This window comes from Parasteatoda tepidariorum, chromosome 9 (assembly GCF_043381705.1).
Source record: "Parasteatoda tepidariorum isolate YZ-2023 chromosome 9, CAS_Ptep_4.0, whole genome shotgun sequence".
NCBI lineage: Eukaryota > Metazoa > Arthropoda > Arachnida > Araneae > Theridiidae > Parasteatoda > Parasteatoda tepidariorum.
Window position 1 is genome coordinate 5,542,495 of NC_092212.1, and position 18,280 is coordinate 5,560,774.

General features: G+C 30.3%; 1 protein-coding gene across 1 annotated transcript; it reads right to left on the reverse strand.

Annotated features, from left to right (window-relative positions):
- Nucleotides 1-581: 581 nt before the first annotated feature.
- LOC107444967 (neurogenic locus notch homolog protein 1-like) lies at nucleotides 582-17,126 on the reverse strand. Its single transcript, XM_043054009.2, has 6 exons — nucleotides 16,990-17,126; nucleotides 12,134-12,200; nucleotides 9,329-9,384; nucleotides 6,413-6,506; nucleotides 4,054-4,124; nucleotides 582-1,223 (listed from the first exon to the last, which is right to left on the reverse strand). The coding sequence occupies exons 1-6, from the start codon at nucleotides 17,078-17,080 to the stop codon at nucleotides 1,207-1,209; spliced, it is 396 nt and encodes a 131-aa protein (XP_042909943.1). The 5' UTR covers nucleotides 17,081-17,126; the 3' UTR covers nucleotides 582-1,206.
- Nucleotides 17,127-18,280: the final 1,154 nt, after the last annotated feature.

The following is an 18,280-nucleotide window of genomic DNA, read 5'->3' on the forward strand; positions in this document are numbered from 1 at the left end:
AGCTCAGCTTACAGCTAGCGGATCATTTTCAGTACATCCATTGACGAGCCCTCGAATATTTATACCCATCAAAGTCAAAAAATTAGTTGCCTTAAAGCCCTGTTACTTTTCATATTTAATGTTAAAAGTAGCTGACAGGAATCGCTACACACTACTAATTTTTTGTATCTCACAACATTACAAACTACGAGAAAAAGTAACAACGAGAGTGGTTTCACTTCATGTAATGCTGTACTTCCGACCACTGCATTTAATAAATACTTATTGCGTGGAAATAATTGGCGTGGAAATAAAAAAATATATTAATTTTGAATAAATTTGTTTCATTTTGTTATCACTAAAAACATCACAGCATTATTATCAAGTTTCCTGATACAAATTTAAAAAACATTTTAAATCAATAGTGATAAAAATTTTACTATACCAGTAATTTGAAGTTCAAGCATAAACTTCACTACCTTTAGGAAAATATCTTCCACAAAGAGCGTCAAAATTGGTACCTAGTTGACATTTGTTGAACAATCTCTTTTAAAAAGGAATTGATTCAAGAAGCTAATAAAAAACAGCAACGAGTAAAACGCTTACCAAAATATTTATTTTATTAATCCAAGACAACAATGGTACAAAAATATACTTTTTTAGATTGTATTTGTAAATATTTTACATGATAAATAATTTAATAAAATTATAATAAAACATATTCAGTGTGAATTAATGTGAATTTACACATTTAAAGTAAATTTTTCTAAAGCGTAATAAGGTAATATAAAACGTAATATTTTAAATAAAATTTTCAATAAAACTTAAACATTATAAAATGCAACGATAACGATACAGCACATTTACTAAGAAACAGTACAACAATTTCGATAACATAATTAAACATTAATAAAAAATTTTGTTTTTATTCACATAAATTTTAACCTACTCTTATAATATTTAATTCCAATATTCCAATAGCATCAAAAATTAAATCTAAAATATAAAATAAAATTTTTGTTCATTTACTTACACGCAACTGTAGTTATGTATAAAGTTTTCTTATGAATATTATGATGAGCATTTGAAGTTACGATGTGAAGTTTATATGAATATATAGTAATAATATACAATCAATATGAAATCGAGATTATTTATCTTAAATGTTTTTTTTTGTTCATGCAAATGAAAGAAATGTGCAATTTCTTGATTCCACCAGTCCAATCTTCAACTCTCAAAGGTTGCTGAAAATTGAATAAGACATTTCATTGACAAAATGTAAGAAATAAACACTCGAAAGGCAATTATTATTTATTTGCTTAGATAATTCTTATTTATTTATTTCGTTTTTAGTTTTTTTTATCGTTTCAGTTCTTTATCATTTTACTTATTTAATAAGAGAATTTAATTAAAAAAAGAGAGTTCATTTAAATAGCTTATTTTGAAACAATTATCATCCAAAAGATGTAATGATTAATCATACTAAAGATTTAATGAATTTTCAGGTTTCAGTTTAACCACTTCCCCTATTACCTTGAGTGACATCGATTTCGCATAAATTGCAATTATTTATAATCCCTCGGGAGGAATTATTAAAATGATTTGTTTTATCTCGTTTTACTAAACAAAAGAAAATATTCTACTTCGGTCTGCAGCTTTACAGAACAAGACACACCTTTTGGCCGATCGAATGTAAGGTTTGATATGTTAAAATCCCGTTTGAAAAAGAATTATGAAAATGATGAGTGTGCACGATAATGAAAGCGATGGAAAAATTAGCTCAACGTTGTAATTAGTGTGATAACTTAGAAACGTAAGCTCACGATAAAACTAAATGCTTTCTCACTTATTAAAAGAATAAAAATTAAAAATAATAAAATGAAAAGATTAGAAGAAAAATTATTGAAACAAAATGGCGTTAAAAAAATTTGCTATATGTACCACATACGTGGACCTACATGTCCTTGCCTGTATTATTTTTAAGTATTAAATAAGTTGTGAACGCCTTACTACGATCACTGGTTACCCATTGATCAAACACTTTTTCTTTCTGGATTGACTCCGTTTAACACAGTAACATTTCAAATCATGGGTTGCAAAAACTGTCCTCCATTGATGTTTGTCGTCGGATTGATTTCCATATCCTGAATATGTACGTGTTTCAAGACGTCACAAAATACTTTTCCTTCTTCAGCATTCATATTTATATTCAAATCTCAGTCAAACCAGTAAGCATACGTTAATACACTGCTGGACAATTGCTAAGGACGGATAACACTATCATCCATAGCAGCCTCAAAATGAAAGGAAGCAAAATGTGGAAAATTACGTTGATTACGATTTAGTTGACGAACTTGAAATTTTCGGCATGTCTTCCCGATATCACTTAGATGATTTTAAGCGTGGCCAAATTATTGGAAAGATCGAAGAAGGGCGAAAAATAACAGATGTTGCCAGGGAGCTCGATATCGCTCACAGCGTTGTTTCACGGCTGTGGAAATCATTTAAAACTACTGGAATGTGTTGTAGGCGGCACGGGAGAGGTAGTGTTAGAAGTACGATGCCTGTAGAAGACAGATACATCGTTCTATCAGCAAAAAGGAACAGGCGCACCACAGCTCAGCAGGTGGCAAATCAGTTTCTTGCTGCCACAGGAAAGCAAATCTCCCGAAAAACTGTTGTCAGACGTTTGAGGGGAGGAGGACTATACTCCCGCAGACCTGTTGCGTGTGTGTCCCATTGACCAGACAGCACCGTACTGCCCGTTTGCAATGGTGTGGTGAGCATCACAATTGGACTGAACAGGACTGGGCATGCGTACTATTCTCAGATGATAGTAGGTTCAGTCTGTCATCGGATTGTAGACGCCAACTGATCAGGCGCGAGAGTGGTACTGGTTATCGTCCAGAAAATATCCAGGAAAGGGACCGATATCCGACATGCAGTGTCATGGTGTGGGCCGGCATCATGATCAATGGCCGCACGCGCCTACATGTGGTTGCGAATGGGACTAAGACGGGCCAACAAAGCATTGATGGAGTTATACTTCCTCATGTTTGTCTTTTCCATGGTGCTGTCGGTGATTAATTTGCTTTTATGGACGACAACGCAACATGTCATCGAACACTCGCTGTTCAGGATTGTCTAGACAGTGGGGGTACTCAACGCCTCGTAAGGCCATCACGTTCTCCAGATCTAAACCCCATTGAAAATGTTTGGGATGCTTTGGGGAGGCAACTTGCTGGTCGAAACTATCCTCCGACTAACAAGAACACCCTCATCCGTGCACTGACGGAGGAATGGGATAAATTGCCTCTACAGGTGCTGGATAATGTTGTGCAAGGTATGATACGACGTGTAGAATGTTGCATCACACTCCACGCGGTGTACATATCCCGTACTGACACTTTTCTTTAAGTTGCCTACTGACATTTAGATGCGTTGTTCCATTTTTGCGTACGCAGCATCAAATGAACATTTTTTTTTCTTTCAGATGTTTATAGCTTTTGTACTTTCCAGAACAATAAATATTCTTTATTCTAATGTCTGAACAGTGTGGCAACTATTTTTTATCCTACTAGGCCTCATGTCTCGCTTAATGTTATGCTACATTGCAATTTGTGATCCGTCCTTAGCAATTGTCCAGCAGTGTAATAAAAAGAATATAAAAATACTTTAAATTATTAATACGTAAATACATAAAAATTTCCTGCTAGTGAAAATGAAAAGAAAAACAACCGCGGTCGCCATAGCAACACATGCAATGAGGACGCATGCGCACTGTTTACTATTACTCCAGAACACAGTTGATAAGTATGTGGACGCCATCAAATCCAAACCAAGACCCATTTGGCCAATGGGTAATAATTATTTCCGATATGAGAATAATCAAATGGCTCATTAAATTTTTTCGCATTATTTTTTCTTCTCTTGAAAACAAATTACTTACTTTTAATTAACAATTTTAAAATTTTCTTCTCAATCCTAGGTAAGTAACAGGCTAGTATAGATATTTTAAGTATAAATTATATTAAGCTTTAGATATTTCTAAAAACAACATAACTATTTACTTACTGAAACCTTCTAATTCAATTGTTGAACTGGCATCATTTAAGTTACTTGTCATATGAGATCTCTTCCTCAGTCTAAACAGTAAAAATAATGTGAATTATAAATGTTTTATTTTAAACAACGAACATATGAATCGAAAAAAAATGTTAATAACGGTTTACCGATTTTCAATTTAAATCAATACTATGATATGCAAAAGGCGTTCAGTGCTCCAAAAAAACAAAAAACAATCAACCTGAATAACTTTTGATCTAATGATCGGATCATCACGTTTTAGGAATCAATCTTGACGGTTTTAGAGGTCATCGAATATGCTAATTAAGTAGTGCAGATGATATTTTGAATTCTGAAATCAGACATAAAAACGTATTTTCTCTGGATAAACATACCCTTTTTTAACGGACTCGGATTTCTAAACCCTCCCCCCATATATAGGGGTAGCTGCGATCATGGAAATATGGTCCAGATAATTTGGTCAGGAGAGTGGTTCAAAATTTGGACTCATTAAAGTGAATTTTACTTTTCGCGAATTTTGCCATAGCTCGAGAACTTTCGAAGCAAATTGAAAAATATTTGCACACAATTATAAAATTAGTTTACCCAAAGATAAAATATAAAATTAGTTTACCCACGCAGAATAATAAATTTCAGTATATATTTATTATTTTGTATTATTTTATTTAAAAATAGCCAAAAAAAAACTTAAACAGTTAGGTATACAATTTTTCACGTCGCCTTAAAGTATCTAATTTTACATGACAAAATAAAAAAATTGAAAGAAATCAGTCGAATAGTTTCTGAGAAATCCAATTTCAAATATGCGACTTTTTTTATTTGTGTTCCATATTTTTGGAAAGTTAGGAGATGCATTTCGAATTTTTCATGAAATTAACTCTGCAGCAAGAATTGTGGAAATCGAATAGTAAATTTTAATTTAAATATTAAATTTATAAAAGCATCATTTATAACTAGAAGAGCCAAAGGTGTCATTTGATTTACAATTTTTCACGTCGCCTTAAAGTATCTAATTTTACATGACAAAATAAAAAAATTGAGAGAAATCAGTCGAATAGTTTCACAAAAATCCAATTTCAAATATACGACTTTTTTTTTTTTTTTTTGTTCCATATTTTTGGAAAGTACAGAAAGTTAGGTGATGCATTTTTCGTGAAACGCATTCTGTAGCAAGAATTGTGGAAATGAAATATTAAATTTTAATTTAAATATTAAATTTACAAGAACTTCATTTCTAACTAGAAGCCGCAAAGGTGTAATTTTTTTTTTGTTTTTTTTTTGCCATCTCTTATGTTGTTATAGAAGAAACATGAGAGTTTCGGGGGATGGAAAACTTGCAAATGACTCACAATTATTTTATATATTTATGGTATTGCTACATTCAATGCCTGGATAATTTTCAAGAAATCTTTCGTCACCCTAACTGTGCTTTGTGAATCATTTTTGTGGGAGTTAGGAATCAGTACTTTGAGCATTTGATCGGCCCTAATTCTTTTATTCCAGTTTATAGGATAAAACATACATTTTAACATTGCAAAAGGCAGAATAAAACTAATGGTATTGATGAGAGATGCTAGAAATCAATTAGTCGATGTTTTGCTGTCAACAACAGTGTCTAACTTATAACGGTACTTCCTCATTTTATAACCTGTTATATACTAACACATATAATTTTTTTTTGTATAATTTGTTTATTTATGTATTACTTGCAGTCCTGCGGAAGAATAATCAGCAATACAATATCACGCTACATTGTCATATTTTTATTAAGTCCATAAAAAATATCAAATCTCCAAAAAACCTTATCTATTGTACTCTTAACAGTATTCATCAATTAAACAATCATTAACTTTTTAATGAACAATTTCCTACAAGGATCAAATTAACTCTTTTTGGTGGTTTTAGGTAAATCCAAAATCCAGCTGTTTTAGTGTTAAAATCTATTCGACAATTCAAATTTAACTTAGGATATATTTGTTTCGCTTTATATTATTATGCACATTCATTCATTTTTTATTAGTATTTAAGATATACGTTTAAAAAAAAAGATTTACTGGAGGTGATGACGGATTTCTACACAGTTTAGATTATAATAATTAGAGTAAAATAATTAGAATAGAGAACACTTAACAATAGTTTTTAACCTTAAAAAAGATCAGTGTAAGGAATGCGATACTTTCTCTACGTTTTCCTACCTGCAAATGAAATAATAAAATATCCCATGGGGAAAACCTCCCGGATTTGAAGAATACGTATTTTGCTTAGGCCCAGATGCAAATTTTTTTTAATGCTTGGTTTTAACACATACGCAATTGAAAATGTGCTAAAAAAGTTGTTTAATACTTACACTCGGTATTTATGAACCATTAAAACTGAAAACAAAATCGAGAGAATGCCAATGATTGATATAATTATGAGAGCAGTTCGCATAGCCGTAGCACCTAAAAAAGTAATTCACTGAATTATCTATAAAAGTATAAGAAATTTTCTAAGATTTTTTTCTGATTGTTATAAGTCACGTATATATATATACATATATACATATATATATATTTATCTATCTATCTATCTATATATATCATAACTGATCGGTCCAACTGCANAAATTTGTTCTTATGATCAAAATTTTACTTTTCTCTGTGAATTTTTCAAACTAGGATAAATTATTTTAATTATTTATGAGTCTATTAAATATTAATTTGTGATAAATTTGTAAGGGCTCTAAGCTCTTTATGTTTTGCAACTATTCTAAAATTTCATGTCTTGGAACATTTTTTTTTTGTGAGAAACTAAAAGAAAAAAAACCGCTTACGACACATCCATCAGACTCTCTGATGACCCTAAACTGACAGCAAGTATAAATATCTTGATATTGACTGCCACTTTCCTCGCCTTTTCAATGCCTCCTTTCACACAAAACGACACCATTCCGCCAAATCCTTTACATTGCTTCAGAGCAAGTTCATGCTGGGGATGACTTTTCAGACCTTCAAGAAATATTCACTTAATAAGAGTTCGCAAAGTAGAAGGTATGAAAGCATTATATGAATCATAAAATAATCGTGATTTATAAAAGTTACCAAAATCGAAATGATAGTTTATTGATGCCAAAGCTCTCTGAAATGGAAAATAACTATCACAAATATTTTTATGGAGGTTAATCCTGGAATATTTGTAAAGGTATTGAAGTACTAATTTTTCCAAAAAAAGATTTTTAGAAACTTTTAGGATATTTCGACAAAACCGAAAGCTTCAACGTTTTTTAAGTTGTAGGATTCCAACTAAAATTATTTAAAATCATTTTATTAATCGGGATTTTTTTATTCCAAATCCAGTCATTTGTAAAACAGGTGGCTTAATTTTAGAGTTGTGAATTTTAAGTTATTAAGTTACAATTATTGTGAATTCTAAGTATAGAATAATAATCATTAGAAAACTTCTTGACTGAGATTTTTTTTTTAATCTTTTGAAATGTCTATGTTTTAATACATAGAATTATAAATAAATTACTGTATTTTAATCGGTGTAAAGGTAGACCTAATAACTCAGATTTATTATAATAAAAAAGCGCAAAGCAAGATGATATATATATATATATAGATAGTTAGAGAGATATTATATATATATATATATATAAATATATATGAAAATCCGGAAGAGTTGGCAGGTATGAACTTTGCCGATAGGATTTTATCAGAGATAGCACAATGATATTTTTAACCTTGCCATACATTGTTCGCAAGCGGATCACGTAAAATACGTTTTTGAAATCATCGCGATCCATACAAAAGTTTAAAAAGCGATAGCAAAACGGCTTTGTTTCCGTTAGTTTTTTAAAAGAAATTATCCATTCGTGATTACCACAAACATAAGTGATTCAGTATATATGTAATCAGTACTTCAATCTTTCCTCATAATTTTTTTTCTTCCGAAATCGAAGTTGTTGCTATTGTGACAAGTTTGCTCCAACTTTAATGAAGACTTTCCTATCACTCTCTAAAAATTTTAATCTATGACTGCTGTAATACATTTTTCGAAAAAAATTGCCCTCATGCAATGGGTTAAAACAGGTATATTTGTACTTCGGAAAAGGCACCTAACTTGTTTTAGAGAGCAGTATAAGAACTGTCCTTAGGAACTTTGACTACCAATTATTAACATTCATAACAATACATACGACTGTTTCTTGTTATTAACAGGAGTCTCAAAGGTCCACCAAACATCTTCTAGTTGTAGTAAATTACACATCAAAGCAATTCGAAGTTTTTCAAAATTCTTAAAAACTTGAATTTCGATAATATGAGTCCAAATAGCCTGGTTGGTAGGACACTGGGCACATGTTCAAGAGGTCGTGATTTCAATCCCCGCCGACCGAAGTGTCCCCGTGTAGTAAATGGTTACTGATTGATGCACGTTAAATGGTTACTGATTGAGTCACAAAGTCCCCCATGATCCTATAACAAATCATACTTTTGAGGGTACTGACCCAGGAGTTTCCTTATCTTCTGGATAGGTTCAAATTTATAAGACTACGGAGTTGAACATTAATAGTCTTAAACCCAAAATTGGGTCGGCTGTTCAACGACGGTCATAAAATAAAATAAAATTTAGATAATATTATTCAGCCTGTATCAAATTACTATAGATTAAATAGGTTTTCAAATTTTTGCGATGATCAAGAAATATTTAATGATCTACTATTAAAAGAACGAAATATATCTTATGGTGTAAATTTTGCAACCTTTCTAAAAGTTTTTGAGGAAGTTTGGGTGACTCTTATTAAGAATAATTGATTATAAATTTTGGTATTTTAATCGTTCCGGAATCAAGTTAGAAAATAATGGTTTCGCCACCAAATTTTTCACTTTTCCGAGTTGCAAACATTCATGTTAATAATATATTTCATGTGAATCGGTTGTTCATTAGTTACATTATAGTTATATAATACATATTTTTTAAATTTAATGTATGCGACTTTATTATTTTAAATGCTACTGTATTTTGTAGAGATATAGTATTTCTGACTGTTGCGTGAATTTTATTGCAATTTAAATGAGAGCAATATAAATTGAATTCAATTTAAAGGAAATATCATTCCAATGATAAATTTACGGAGAAAAAATATAGATTTCTAAATTTTTCGTGAAATAAAAATTTAGCAATAATAATGAGTTTTTTATTGTCCAAAATTAATGTAATCAAATAATTGTGTAAAACTAAATTAACAAGTAAAATTAAACATGAGAATAAAAAAAGATCTTACCAGCCATATCAACCTCTTGTATTTCACAATTAAATCCAATATAGCCTTTTTCACATCTAGAAATATAAAATTAAAATTAACAAATTTAAAAATTATTAAGAAAAATATTTACTGTGAAAAATCATTTAAAAATTTATTTCACGCTGCTTCTCCTTATAGTAGAGTTAAACGAAATATTACAGACAGGCCAAATTGCTTCGGACAATTGATAAATACTTTGCTGAAATCCGGTGCAATTGCATTGCTGACTTAACACTAGATTGCCTAAGGAAGTCATTTTGACTCCTTTTAATTTCAATTAGAAAAACAATGATGTATATTATGACACAATTCTTAGAAATTTGTACAACATATAATTTTTTATTGTTAATATTTACTAATAACTTGTTATATAACTGTAAGTTGTATTAAAAAATATTAAAAATTAATTTTAAGAAAATTTCTTTACACATTATTTATTCTCTTACAATCCAGTTATTTTGAGTGCTTTTGGGCAATATAGGTATATATTAAATTTCAGTGTTTCTAGTGTTAATCAGTTGTGAGAAATTTCTATTTCACTCTTATATAACAAAACAACATTTATTTATTTTATGAAATCTTTATATAGGGCTACCAACAGCAACGTTTTTTTTTATTTGTTTAATATTTTAGAGATTGATAGACAATTAAAACTGAAGCTTAAGAAATGTCAAATTAATTTTATTAACAACTTAAAAAGCTTACCACGAGACCGTTGGAACTAAGGGCATTTTATATGAACTCTTGAATCATTTACAAATTGTGATGAGAAAAACAACATCATAATGGTAGCAACAATTGTGGTACGAATCAAAGATTCATGCTTTAAGACATAAGCATTGTTACCACAAGAAGAACATTTTCCAAAAGACGTAGAAAGTTGGCAGACCTGCTTTATTTTTCGTTACCCATGTGACCAGCTAAAATAACATACTAGGACTTTTTTTTTTTCGAAGAGATCAATGGATAAATAATCCAGAACCTCTCATCAATTCTGACCCACTTTTATCATAACAGTTTAAAATAACCACAGTTTTTTTTATCTCGTAAATAAAAATATCCTTCGGAAATCAATTTATGATACTCGGTAATCGGAAATTCCACGGACGTTCGAGACAGGTATTTACAGTACAATGCGTGTTTCAAAAAGTTGCATCATAGCGGTAGAGGGCGCTATGTATGGCAATCGAAACAAGCTGGCAGTGCGGAAATTAGTCATCCCCCGCGTATCGATACAAGTGGATTGATCGACGTGTGTCTCTCCCCTGGTCGTCATGATCACCAAATCTGCCCTGCTTGGATTTGTTTCTATTGGGCAACTTAAAAGCTTCATCTATGAAACTTCTGTGGACTCCGACTGAATTTTGGGTTTACAACTACCAATGTTCAACTCCGTAGCCTTGTAATTTTGAACCCAATGCAGAAGACAAGGGAGCTCTTGGATCAAGTATTGGGAGAAATTTGCCTTCGCGGAGGATTTTTTGATGGAACTAACCTGCATTTGCATTACATAGAAAGGGAAAAAACGAAAACTTCCCACGATTAGTCCTACGTTAAGGGGACTCTAACCCATGATCCGTCAAAAATTAACAAATTTAATGATTCCCTAAATAGATATCAGAATTATGACTCAAATCAATTATAATGCTCATTTTGTTAAACTTTAACAAAATGAGCAGTGTAACAATTAAAATTAACAAGCAAACTTTAACAAGTAATATGAGGACAATTTTCGTCATTCCTGTGGTCCATGCGAGTATTGCGCGGATATCGTACCCACCAGTCATGGCTGGGACTCGAACCCTGTCACCTCATTGGGAGGCAAGGGCTCTACAACCTGAACCACTTACGGCTCCCGACAATGATATTTGTTGTTTCGGATGGAAATGTTAGCTCGGCTTAGTTTTGCGCCGTTGAAAGAGGCAGTGATGTCAAATTTATGTAACGCTTAATTTTCCCTATTTTCTGATTTTATTATATTTTTTGTGTCATTCTTTTTCATATTTCAAAATTTTTTAATTTCCTGAATTTTTGCGTTTCTTTTACGGACGCAAATTGTATTACGATTTATTTAATCCGTCCTTTCTAACCCTTTTTAAATTTTGACAAGGCAATTTCGAATCACTCTGTTTGATTTAATCTAAATATGACATTAAAATATCTCAGTTCAACAATAAGCATTTAAAACTACCACACATAAAAAAGTAAATGCAGCAAAAGAGTATGTTTCACCTTTAGAAAAAAGAAGAAAAAAAAGGTCGTTCGAATAAAAATTTCCATAGTTCGCGTTTGAAGCTTTAAATATCCTTTGTGACTATTTACAGTTTAATTAAACTTCTGAAACTTCCCTTTCCTGTTCGTATGAGTTTGAAAATACTATTTTACAAATTCGTGGGGAAAAAATAAAAACATCTATTGCGGATTATTTCGCAAGAAAATAGTTTGTAATTTGTTATTTTACAATTTTTTATATTTGTATAGTAATAGTCAATACGATTATTAATATTAATTATTAATTGATTATAATTTAATCTCTAGAAACATTTTTATTCATAGTTTTATTAAAATTCATGTTGCATTTTAGAATTTTGAAAGCTTTTCACTTAAGCGTCCCTTTCATTTATGCGCTTTTTTTTTGTTGGTCCCTTAAACCGGGCATTAAGTGAGAGTTCACTGTAGCAATAAACGCAATTTATTGAGCAAAGATGTAATTTTTATGTAAAAATTAAAAAAAAAAACTTCGAATTTGAAACGTGATCCCAAAATTTAAATGTGCATGCTTACTTGCAACGATAAACTCCATCTTCAGCTTGGCATCGCCCATGTTTACATGTTTTCTGATTGCACATTTCTTTGAAATAAAAGAATGCAATGTTATATAGTAAGATGAATATATGCATGTAAGAACCGTAATTATCCTTATTTTACAAGTTTTGCTACTTAATACGCTGCCAATTTATTAAAACATTTGCAGAAAGCGTAGCAGTTGGCATCCCTGCAAAAGAAAGAACAACAATTATGGCGGCTTCCTGAAAAGTGGTCTTACGTTAAACGTCCTGGTGCGTGGAGGCAGCGAGTACGTATTTTACTGTAACCCTGGACGCATCTTTGTGATGGCATTCTGTAAATGTGTTTTATGTTCTTTTATATTATATGACAAGGACTTATGTCTTCTTCTTATTCTGCATAAGGCCTACCAAGGACGTCTCAGTTACTTTACCCCATCCAGATGTATTCAATGTTATACATCTCCCACTATTAACTCTCAAGTTCTTTAGCTACTTCTCTACTCTATTTAACTATTTTCTTCTATTAGAAGGTAAATGTTCTTAATACGTTGAGCACTACGTCAGCCATCGGTGACTGACACTGGACTTTCCATTTAGGCCACGTCAACCACCGGTGGCTGACACTGAAATTACGTTTAGGCTGCGTCTGCCTCCGCTTGCTGACACTGACCTTTCACATAGGCCGCTAAAAAACAGATATCTGATAGCGTATATAACACGATAAAGAACTATAAAATTTACACTTTTTTATAGAATTGCAGAAAATTTATCCAAAATTTACTTAATTATTCTAATTCTTGGTTTAATAATTTAAATTTAGTAGATTTTTAGCCACCACTATTTTTAAACAATTCGTAGTCTTATATAATTCACCACTTTTTTCATTTATGTCGTGCTAAACCTTTTAAAACTAGAAAAATCTGTCTAATATTTGCAATTTTAGTTTGTAGTTAAATACAGTTTGATCAGAAGGGCAAGCCATGTAAAATTAGCGTGGCGTTCAACGTGTTAATAGCATTTTTATCGCTATAAGTGCACCAAAAGTTTTTCTTAATATTTTTCTCCCGAAAGTCATTAGTTTCTTTTCGTCTGCTTAGTTAATTGCTGGGATAAGGTTTATGAGGTAAAAGGGCTTACAACCTTGCATACAAGCAGATGGGTGATAAAATAATATTTTTAGAAATTTTGCCCTTTTTATCCATGGAAATTCGGATCGACCAAAATGAGGAAATGAACTAAGAAATTTCTTTCTAGCTTTAATAACAGCAATAATGAAATCATTTCAAAAAATCACAATATTTATATTATAATGCTTTTCTTATTACGGATTTGCTAAGAAACAAGCTTTAAACTCCTATGGCTTATTTTGGTCTATGCAAACTTTTTATGAATTAAAAATACACCATTTTTAAAAACTTCAAGTTGTATAAAATTATAGAAAAACTTTTATGCTAACTTTATGTAAATAATTTATCTTTTGGCAGCTAATAAGTTGGAAAATTTTGCATGGCAATACTGTTTGAAAAATCATCACTTAGAAATATCATTTTTACCAATGCAAATTTCGGATAGACCATAATTAAGGAAAGGAATTTTTTTTTAGTTTTTGAAAACATTTTGAAAACATTTAGGATGCTGAGAATGGGTGACATCTCGGCATTTGGCGCGAAACGCCATTAGCCGATTCATCTATACTTATTGTCATAAATTGAATCGGCATATGATATGATAAAGTAATATATTGATGAGAAAAATAGTGGAGAATATCTCCGTATTCAAGAGTAAAAGTGAATTTTCACATAATAATAAGCATTGAATACACATAAATAAGCATTTAGTGATTTCAAAATCACATCGTTAAGATTAAGAGATAATAAAAATGAAAACAAGAATTGATATGGTGTTGAAAACATTTAATAATATTGTGATATTTAAATAAGAATGCTTTTATAATTACAGTGTTAATAAAAAAAAGAAGCTTTAAACATCCTATGCTCATTTTGATTGATGCAAACTTCACATGGGTAAAAAGGACACCATTCATTCAATTTACGTAAGAGAACTTTTTCTAAGGATGTGATAAAAATACTTTCCCGGAATTTTCGAGGTCCATTCTAAACTATTTTACAAATTTAAATTAAAATTTCCGTTTCTTAATAACTTCAATTATTATTGCGCACATTTGAATAAAATTAGTAAATATATGCCGGTTTTAAAAACGTATTAAAAGTCGTAATATGCATAATTCTTTTTGCAGTTTGTAAATATTAATAAAATTTCTTGTATACATAAAAAAAAATCGGTAAGTTCCTCACTTTTTTACAACACCTAATGGGCCGTGATATATAGAAGCCTTTAAAAATGGCGTTGAAACTTAAATTAATTGTATCGAATAAGCTAAATAAGTTTTTTTTTTCCTATATTTTATATACCAAAATTTTTAATTTTCTTTTACTAGAAATAAATAATAATAATAAATAACTTTCGATTGTATTTCACACATTCGATTATTAGTTCCAACATTGAAATCACATAAAACTGATCCTCTTATAAAAGTGTTTCTTCTTCAATGACATTAAGAAAAAGGCGCAAAAGGGTCAAAAATATAATTTATCCGACTCTATTATGATGGTATTCGTTTGCACAACTATTAAATTTTAAGGGACACCGGTGTCCCTTCTATATATATGATTTTTGAGTTCAAGTAGTTAAAAGAAAAAATATTTATTTGTATTTTATTTCTCTTATTACAAGTGAAAATAAATTTTGTTATTTTTTAATTATGAAAATTATTCTCATAGTTATTAAAACAATCTGTTAGATTATGAGAATTATATTTGCACTGAAATATTGTGTCCAAAATAAAAGAAGTTTCGGGAAAAAAATTTTTTATTCATATTCAAAAAGTTATCAAAAATTTATTTTGCAAATTAAAAGAATTTCAATGATGATATATATTTTACTTAGATCAAAAGAACTTCAACTAAGTGCAAATTTGAAAAATTATTGCTTGAAAATGAGTTATACTTGGAGAATATTAATTTTAAAGCAGAAAAAGGCACCGATGCTTCATGCTGTATTTCATAATTATAATTTTTAAAAATGCTAAATATTTTACCTATTTTGAAATAAATTAATACGACAAATGAAATATATATTTAACAAAAATTCTGCATCGCAAAATTAACGTGAATTAAACTGACCAACAAATTCTATTCGCTAAAGATGTTTAAAAAAAATTCTGCATCACGAAATTAACTTGAGTTTAACTTAGCAACACATTCTTTTCCCGAAATATATTTTATAAAAATTCAGTCAGTCACCACTGTCACCTGTAAATTTCCTACCACTCTAAATGTGAAATTTTTTTCACCTTGATGTTTAGTTAACACTTCATTCAGTGATTTCTCTTCTCTTTTCTTTATTTAACTAAAATTGGGTGCCTGGGCCGCGCAGCGGCCCCTAACCCATATATCATGAAGTATTTACAAGTTGAATTAAAAAACATTTTGAATTATGCAGCATTTAGGCATACCCTCCAACTTATGAGGATTTTGAAAATAATTCTTTCTAGTGGTAGCAAACCAAAGTAGAAATTTTTAAAGCAAATGGATATCTCATAAAACTTTTATCAGAACTTAAGAATCTAGCCATATGGCCTGCACTTTTATAAGTAATAGTGGACAAGTTACGCTAAAATTAATTTTTTTTAAATATTAAGACATTAATTTTGCTACCGTCTAAAAAGAAGATTTCTGAAACTACGAAAATTCCGTAGCAGTTGGAGGGTATGTTTAGGTAGCATTACAGAAGATCAAGCATATTTGCTTGATAAATTAAACATGATTTGATATTTAATATAAGTCATGATTTATGCAATAATCAGAAATTTTCGTGAATATGAAAAGCACAATTGATATTTAAGCATTGATTGGTATTAAATTTGATGCAATCATAGGTTGTGATTAAAATATGAATTAAATTAATATATAAACAATTACAATTGATATTTTAGCATTGAATGGAATTTAAATTTGATGCATTCATAAGTAGTGATAAATTATGAGTAAAATTAGAATATATGCAGATGCGATTGACAATTTAGCATTGAATAAAGTTAGAATTGTGTAATTTTAAGTTGTAAAACAAATATAACATGATATATGATAAATTTACAGAAGTTTTGTTTAATATTGGTATCGCCATCTATCGGATACAGTTTGCAATTTAATTGAGCTGTTCTACTTTTTTCATTGCAGAAGAGTTTGATAATCTACATATTACACTAATGCAAGAGTTCAGAATGAATAGTCCGGAATTGGGCATGACTATGACATTATGGAGCATTATCTCTAATGATTCTTTGCAGTAATTGGAGTACCTCTTCATTCTTTATGAGTTTCTGCAGTTCTTTTATTATTATGACAAGTCTGCGAGCCATACCGGCTGTTGTTGTGGGAATCGGGCGAGAGCCCTTCCTAGTGGGACGGGCTATGCACCCAGTGTAGTTTGCGGTGTGGGATTCACTACAGTTGCAACATTTTGGTGGAGAGTGTCTGTCCTTTCTGCATTCATGGGAGCGATGATTGCCAGCGCATTTCACACATCTTGAGGCAGCGTTGCATGATCTTTGAGTGTGGTGGAATGCTTGACAATTAAAACATTGAATTGGTCCACGACCCCCCCTAAATCTCTCTATTCTGACTGGAATACTTTGAATAGTGGATTCAGTGATTTCCGGGTATTATAAGGTAAGTTAGTAAAAAATCTTTCAAATTGTTAGTGGTTGCGTACACTTTTTTAACAGCTGAAAGAACTTCGAGTGCGAAGGGTTAATATGAGTTCACTTACCAACACAATTTGTTCGCTTGAGGTCTGCTGTTTCGGACGGTGCCACGAAGCCAGGTTTACAGGTGCAATCATAGTCACCAACTGAATTCATACATTTTGTGTTGTTTGGACAGATTGATGGATTAAGACATTCATTGATATCTATGAAAATGACAAATTCTTTCATTAGAGTAAGTTTAAGAAACCAAGTTTATATATATATATATATATATATATATATATAGTCAGAGCATAATAATATGCGAGTAAATTGTCTAAGTGATTGGAAGAAATACGAAAAATATTATCTTTATCACCTTAATAATTTTTGGAATTGCACAGGGTTCAACATTTCTGAAAATTTACACAGATAAATTTGGTTGTACAAAACTTCTTAAAGCTTGTCAAATATATTAGAACAATTTCTAAAATAACACTAATTTAGTCACGATAAAAACTTGTTTTTCATAAAACTTGAACCTTTGTAACTTTTTATTCTCTCTTTAGTTAACAAATGTTGTAAACCATTAAAAATCCGATATCTATCACGAACTAAGTCTTCTCCTTAAAATGTATAATATATATATGAATAAAATATAGAGTCAATATACGGCTTTCTATCCATATGTGCAGGCTCTGACTTTCAAATAAGTCGCCCTATGAAAGATGGAATGCTAATGAATGCTAATTCCTTATTTAAATCTGTTATTTAAATTACAAGGATTACTTATTTTGAATGTTTCTTTTTTTTCAATTAAATTTATATTAGTATAATAAAATGCATTTTTTTCGTATTATTATGGGTTTTGTTAAATAATTTTTTCGAATAAAAATTTTTTTACTAGTTTTTCTCATAGATGGAAGCACTGGAATGTTACTTGCATCCTTTTTTTCGACCAAATATATTTTCTAATTTTATTTTGCGCGATTCAAGCTATAAGCACAACTTTGAAAATTTTTCTTATTCGCGAAATTTGTTAACTGCTAAATTAGTATTTTACATTTAAACCATATTTTTTACTTTGCTGTACGCCGGTAAGTTTTGTTTCTGCTTTCTTTCATTTCATACTCTTTTGCAACTGAATTTTTTTAGTGATCTCATTATAATTAATAATATTTATCTTAGGATAATTATTCTTTATTCAGAAATATCGCATTAAATTATAGCCAAAGATTGATCCTGAGGAAGACTATTATTTTTTCCAATTAATAGTTTTCAATTTTATATTATTTTATTTTTTATATTATTTTATTATTATTACTTGTGTTTATATATATATATAGATACATACATAGTAAAATAGTACTTTAA